The sequence below is a fragment of the Eretmochelys imbricata genome, chromosome 13 (genome assembly GCF_965152235.1).
Source record: "Eretmochelys imbricata isolate rEreImb1 chromosome 13, rEreImb1.hap1, whole genome shotgun sequence".
NCBI classification, from domain to species: Eukaryota; Metazoa; Chordata; order Testudines; family Cheloniidae; genus Eretmochelys; species Eretmochelys imbricata.
The window spans coordinates 38,169,694-38,176,290 of record NC_135584.1 but is presented as its reverse complement, the minus strand read 5'-3'; the positions used below and the strand labels follow the sequence as shown (position 1 = coordinate 38,176,290).

The 6,597-nt window shown below is 54.3% G+C and overlaps 1 protein-coding gene across 1 annotated transcript; it reads left to right on the top strand.

Annotated features, from left to right (window-relative positions):
• Positions 1–38: 38 nt before the first annotated feature.
• On the top strand, positions 39–4,413 carry LOC144273675 (H-2 class II histocompatibility antigen, E-S beta chain-like). Its single transcript, XM_077832365.1, has 6 exons — positions 39–375; positions 754–1,020; positions 1,344–1,613; positions 1,707–1,994; positions 2,445–2,549; positions 2,890–4,413. Exons 1-6 carry the CDS (start codon positions 306–308, stop codon positions 3,015–3,017), a joined length of 1,128 nt encoding a protein of 375 aa, XP_077688491.1. The 5' UTR covers positions 39–305; the 3' UTR covers positions 3,018–4,413.
• Positions 4,414–6,597: the final 2,184 nt, after the last annotated feature.

Here is a 6,597-nt window from a genome sequence, read left to right as displayed (position 1 = left end):
GCAGGGGGCGGCAGGCGGGGCCGCGGGGGGGACCCGGCCCGGCCCGGCCCGTACGTCGGTATAGCCGGGCCCCCAGGTCCTGGTTTTGCTGGAGCTCGGGCACCGCCGGTCCGCGCCTGTGACGCCCCTGGCGGCGGGGAAGGGAGTTGTCGCTGCTGAACTTCGCTGGGTTTCCCCGCGGGTGTTTCCAGCAGAGCAGCCGGGAGCTCCGCGCAGGGCGCGGCCGTGCCCGCTCCAGGTCTCTGGGTCCTGGCTCCCGGCCTCGCCCTGCGGAGCTGCCGGCCCGTCCCCTCCCCTCCAGGACGATGGCTCCTTGGGCCAGGCTTGCCTTGGTCTCCTGCTGGATCCTGTCTCTCTGCTCTGCCACCTTGGCTGGTAGGTGACTCCTGCTCTGCCAGATGCGGGGTCCCATCCCCATCCCAGTCTCTTTCCCCAGGGCTGGGGGCTGCAGGGGCCCCTTGGGTTGCTGTCCCAGACGCCAGGGTCCCATCCCCATCCGGGTCTCTTTCCCCAGGGCTGGGGGCTGCAGGGGCCCCTTGGGTTGCTGTCCCAGACGCCAGGGTCCCATCCCCATCCAGGTCTCTTTCCCCAGGGCTGGGGGCTGCAGGGTCCCCTTGGGTCGCTGTCCCAGATGTCGGGGTCCCATCCCCATCCCAGTCTCTTTCCCCAGGGCTGGGGGCTGCAGGGCCCCCTTGGGTCGCTGTCCCAGATGTCTGGGTCCCATTCCCATTGAAGTCTCTCTCCTTCCTACAGGGGTTCACCATCTCTCCCACCTCCAGCTCATCTCCCCCTGGGCGGCCCCTGGTCTGCCCAAGCGGCTGCATGTGATGAGGGTGAATGACCTGGTGCGCTCAGCCTATGACAGCAACACCGGCAGGCTGGCTCCCCGCAATGGCTACAACCCGGCCAACCAGGAGTTCTGGAGTGCAGGCAATGCTGCATGCATGGCCTGGGACTCCTGGGTAGAGACCAAGTACCAGGCCCTGGTGCAGGAGGTGAACGCCAGTTCCCCACAGGCAGGTGAGTCCTTGAGCCCCAGCACTTGGCTTGGCTTTGGAAAGGGATGGGCGGGCAGCTCAAAGGAGGTAGGAGGGAGCTGGGGGAAGGGTACACCAGAGAGGAGTGACTTCCCTGATACCTAGTGTTTAGAGTGGGGGAGGGGGCTTGGATTCTGGACTCCTGGGTTCTCTCCCTGAGTGTAGGAGGCAGCAGAGTTTAGTGGGTTAGAGCAGGGCATGCTGGGAGTCAGGACTCCTGGGTTCTAGGCATGAGAACTTCTCCCCCACTCTGGCCCCAGGTGTCAGCTCTGTGCTCAGTTGCTCACGCAGCCATTCTGCCCCCAGAACCCTACCACATGCAGATCCTGAAGACTTGTGAGCTGGACGATGCCACCGGTGCTGTCCGAGCCGTCACGAGATATTCCCTCAACGGGGAGGACGTGCTGCGGTACCAGTCCGACCACAACCGCTGGTTCTCGGAGCACCCGGCAGCCTGGCGAGTGGCGGAGCGCTGGAACCGTGAAGGGGAGACTTTCACCGTGTGGAACCTCATCCAGCCCCAGCATTGCAGGTTCTTTATCGAACTCACTCTGCCTTTCATCGCTCAGAAGACAGGTGACAGCTTTGCCAGTGCTCCTCACTCCCAATCCGCAGTCCCCTGCTATCCTATTCCCTGTGAATAATAACCCTTTCTCACTCTCCCCCCAGCCCAGCCCACAGTGCGTGTGGCCCTTGTCCCAGGGACCCAGGACCGGCCGTGCCGCCTCGTCTGCCACGTGACGGGGTTCTATCCCCGCAACATCGAGGTGATCTGGGAGCGGGGGGGCCAGGTGGTCCATGGGGAGCAGCTGACCAGTGGCATCCTGCCCAACGGGGACCTAACCTTCCAGATCCAGGTGTCCATCGAGCTGGGGCAGGAGGGGGTTGGCCCTGCAGAACATGTGTGTGTGGTGAGACACAGCAGCCTGGGGCGCGACCCGCTAAGGGTGACCTGGGGTGAGTATGGGGGGGGGGAGAGCATGGGGAACAGTGGGGAGAAGCTGGAAATGGGGCACCTCCTACTGAGGGAAGGGGAATGGGGGAGGTGGACACAACGGGTAGGGGGGAGGGGTGGGTGGGAAATGCAAAGAGGGAGTTTTGGGCGGCACCAGGGGATGGGTAGACAGAGAGAGGTACTAAGGGGGAGGTGGAGAGAAGTCTTTTGAGGAGCTCAGAGGGGAGGGGAAGAAGAGAAGGGATACTGGGGGCCTCACAGACTGGGAGGGGGAGGCAGAAAGAAGGATATCTAGTTGCAGGGCAGACACAAGGAGGGTGGTGACTGGTGGAGCAAACTGGCTGTGGGAGGGGTGATGCTAGCCCAGGGTTATTGGGCAGGGAGCGGGTGGGGAGCAGGGGTGCAGGGGCTTCGGTGGGCCCATGGCTCAGTCTGTCTCGGGGAATTTCCAGATCCCCAGGTCACAGGGCAGGCTGGTGTGCCGGCGATCATTGCTGGGTGCATCCTCGCTGCCTTGGGAGTCGTGGCCCTGGGCTGGTACCTGAGGAGGAGGCCAGGTGAGTGATGCCCCCTGCACAGTGCTCCCTTCTAAGCTCCTGTCCCTCTCCCTGCAGCAAGGCTCCCCCTAGCACTGCCCTGGGGCCAGCATGAACCAGGAGGGGATGGTGCCCCCTGCTGAGTCCCCATCCTGCACTATGAGCCTGGCCCTGCTTAGCATGAGATTGCAGGGGCTCTGTGCTGAGCCCTGGATGGACATAGGGGTAATGGCTGTGGGAAGTTGCCCCAGCTGTGATCCCCATTGCCCCCCTCACACACCTTCGCTGCAGGGGGTCAGGACCAAGCCCCAGATGGCAGAGTCTCAAGATGAGTGAATTCCTGCTTTGGCTCCCCCTGCAGGGGCCCAGAAGGGGCCATATCGCCCGGCACAGACACAGCCAGGGACTCTCGACTCTGCTCCAGCCACAGCTAAGCCAGCAGGAAACTCCTTGTTCACAGCATCTTCTTGCCCAGATGCCACCGAGTGACCAGACTCAGAGCCGGCTGTGCCAGGGCCATCGGATTTGACTGGAGCTACATGGAGCATCCCTGGTGAAGGATCACATATCGCTCATTTAATGGATCAAGTACTTCTACTGCTCGCTTCTGTTCAAATGCTTAGTCATGTTCCCACAGCATCTCTCTGTCAGCTTGCTTCCTGAGCGACACACCAGTTCCAGCCATCTTGGCTCCCCTGCCGGTTCCACCAAGCTGCCTTCAGTTTCACTGCTACTCCACCTTGGCAGGCTCATGCATTTTAAAAGTTTCCTTCTTTATCCACCATAAAACCTTTGAGTAATTTGTAACCATTTTTGACCAAACCGCACTGACTGCATGTGACGATGTGACGCAGCAGAGAGGGGGGAGTGTTGACCTGGGAATGTGCCCTGGCGATGGGAGACCTGAGAGCCTGTAACCTGAGCCAGGAGGGGGATGGGGAGGTAACACCTCTGCCCAGGAATGTGAACAGAGGCTGCAGAAGGGAGCCTGCTGGGTGGGAGTTAGTTTCTGTTGGTGCTGGGTGGAGGAACGCAGGGAACCCCAGGGCTTGGGTCTAAGCTCCCTGCTCCCCCAGAAGGACTTGACTGAGGGGTCCTGGTTGTACCCACAACCTCTGTTTTGGACTGTGTTCCTGTTGTCCAATAAACCTTCTGTTTTACTGGCTGGCCGAGAGTCTCAGTGAATCCCAGGAAGAGGGGTGCCGGGCCTGGACTCCCGCACACTCCGTGACACTGCAGACTGGTGAAATTTTACACTTGGCATGTTAATCAACTAAATATTGTGAAACAATATTTTCAATAGCTGTAACCCTAAGCTACTTGTTGGATTTGTTTTTAATCAAGGGCATTTCAATCTTTTATACAATTGCTTAGTTTTAATACAATTATTCTTTTTCCATTTTCATATCACTACCTGTCATAAATATAAAGGGAAGGGTAAACACCTTTAAAATCCCTCCTGGCCAGAGGAAAAACCCTTTCACCTGAAAAGGGTTAAGAAGCTAGGATAACCTCGCTGGCACCTGACCACAATGACCAATGAGGAGACAAGATACTTTCAAAGCTGGAGGCAGGGGGGAGAAACAAAGGGGCTCTCTGTCTGTGTGATGCTTTTGCCGGGGACAGAACAGGAATGGAGTCTGAGAACTTAGTAAGTAATCTAGCTAGATATGCGTTAGATTCTGATTTCTTTAAATGGCTGAGAAAATAAGCTGTGCTGAATGGAATGTAGATTCCTGTTTTTGTGTCTTTTTGTAACTTAAGGGTTTGCCTAGAGGGATTCTCTATGTTTTGAATCTAATTACCCTGTAAGGTATTTACCATCCTGATTTTACAGAGGTGATTCTTTTTACTTTTTCTTCTATTAAAATCCTTCTTTTAAGAACCTGATTGCTTTTTCATTGTTCTTAAGATCCAAGGGTTTGGGTCTGTGGTCACCTATGCAAATCGGTGAGGATTTTTATCAAACTTTCCCCAGGAAAGGGGGTGTAAGGTTTGGGAGGATTTTGGGGGGAAAGACATTTCCAAACGGGCTCTTTCCGAATTATATACCTGTTAGACGTTTGGTGGTGGCAGCGATAAAGTCCAAGGGCAAAAGGTAAAATAGTTTGTACCTTGGGGAAGTTTTAACCTAAGCTGGTAAAAGTAAGCTTAGGAGGTTTTCATGCAGGTCCCCACATCTGTACCCTAGAGTTCAGAGTGGGGAAGGAACCTTGACACTACCATATAGGTTTTTACTTGCTAATGACATTTACTTGACACAACGGCTAAACAGAACTTTTGGATAAGAATGTTAATGGCGAAGCTCTATTTCTTATATTCACTGATCTGTCTTGGTGCCGGGTTGGATTTTGCATCCAAAGCACACAGCCATGTGAAAAAGAAAACACAAGCTATTGTGGCTCCTTTTTGGAGCCTCTTTGGGTTTTTAATTAAATAGTATGTCTTATTGACAGTTGTTTTGACCACTGCGATACACACTCCATGTTTCATGGGAATGCACCTTCCTTCCGTAAAGCAACCCTTACCCTTTATGTGCCATAAAATCACGTTAGCCGATGTAAGGTCTGAATGAGCTGTCCCCTGACATCTAGAGATGAGCTGGCGAAGAGGACTTCAGGAACCAACCTTGTTTGGATGGGCACACCCCCCCCTGCCTAGGTGCTCAGCATGATGGGGATGCTTTTGGTATATGAGGACTTTTGGCTGGTGTTGGATCACAATTCACTTTGTTATTGGCGCAGGGGTACTAAAGGGTTGTTATCCTTGTTGTGTGAATCAAGGGCAGCAGAACTGTGCGTGGCGTTCCCTGTGTGACACTCTGTACCTCAAAGTACTATGGAACCCCCATATTCACACTGTCATATAATTATGATATGTGTCATACAAAGTATTCCTTGTGAGGTATCATTTCCAAAGTCTTGATCTGTTGAACATTAACATCTTGTTGGATTGTGTGTGCTATCATTGTATGTGGAGTTATGAAGCATTGCTGTCACTGAAATATGTTGGAGGTTGGGAACACCCACAGCCAGCCTTTCAGTTACAACAAAGGAGTAGCCATCACCGGCCAGATGGGTGTTAATGGCTCATCAACACCCAATTCACTCTCCCAGAGTCTTCTCAGAGAAGGCATGTATGCCATGGAGGTGAACTAACCCAAATCACAGAAAAGATCTTTCCAGCAAGCTGGAAGAAGGTATAAAAGAGGGAGAATGACATCATCACTTGGCCTCTCTCTCTCCCTCCACTCCCATCTCAGCACCTGGAAGCATGTCTGGAAGACAAAGACTTTGAACTGGGGAAGTTTGGTCCCAGGTTGGAAGGATGTCCTAGCCTGTGTATTGAGGGAATGTAACCTGCTTGTACCATCTGTTAGGGTGCTTGGTTCAAATCTTGATTAGGGCATGGCTACACTGGAAACTTCAAAGCGCTGTCGCGGGAGCACTCCCGCAGCAGCGCTTTGAAGTGTAAGTGTGGTTGCGTGTGATGCATCTGAAGAAGGGGGTTTTTTACCCACGAAAGCTTATGCCCAAATAAATCTGTTAGTCTTTAAGGTGCCACCGGACTCCTTGTTGTTTTTGTGGATACAGGCTAACACGGCTACCCCCTGATACTAAAAGAGTGTGTTTTCATTAAAGTGCCTGGGGAAATCTCAGCTCAGGTTACAAAAGCTGGTGCATGTCCACTTCCTTTGACGAAGTAGTGAACTAGGTAATGAACTTACCCTGGCCAGGCCTCTGACCAATGCAAGATGGGACAGTTCTGGGGTGCAAGAAAGGTGAGCTGGGGGAAACTGGCTGAAGCCTCTTTATTAATGGTTCATGAATGGCTGGGGATCATTCACGTACCTCAGCTGGGTGTGTCCCTGCCTGTGGATGGCTGTGTAAGTGCAGGGCCTGCCAGAGGCTTGTAGCCTGAAATCAGCATCACAGTGTGAGAGGCAGCCCAGGCTGGTGGGTTTGGAGGGCTCAGCAGTCCCACAGTCCAGGCTGCACCCCGGGGACCCAGTCACACCCTGACTAAGGACTCAATCTCAGCAAAACTGCACTCGGTAGGCAGGGGACAT

Bases quoted from the DNA above. Each gene is read 5' to 3' on its own strand.
- LOC144273675 (XM_077832365.1), top strand. From the start codon at position 306: ATGGCTCCTTGGGCCAGGCTTGCCTTGGTCTCCTGCTGGATCCTGTCT. The intron at 376-753 runs GTAGGTGACTCC...TCCTTCCTACAG, and splicing joins CTGCTCTGCCACCTTGGCTG to GGGTTCACCATCTCTCCCAC. The intron at 2,550-2,889 runs GTGAGTGATGCC...CTCCCCCTGCAG, and splicing joins GTACCTGAGGAGGAGGCCAG to GGGCCCAGAAGGGGCCATAT.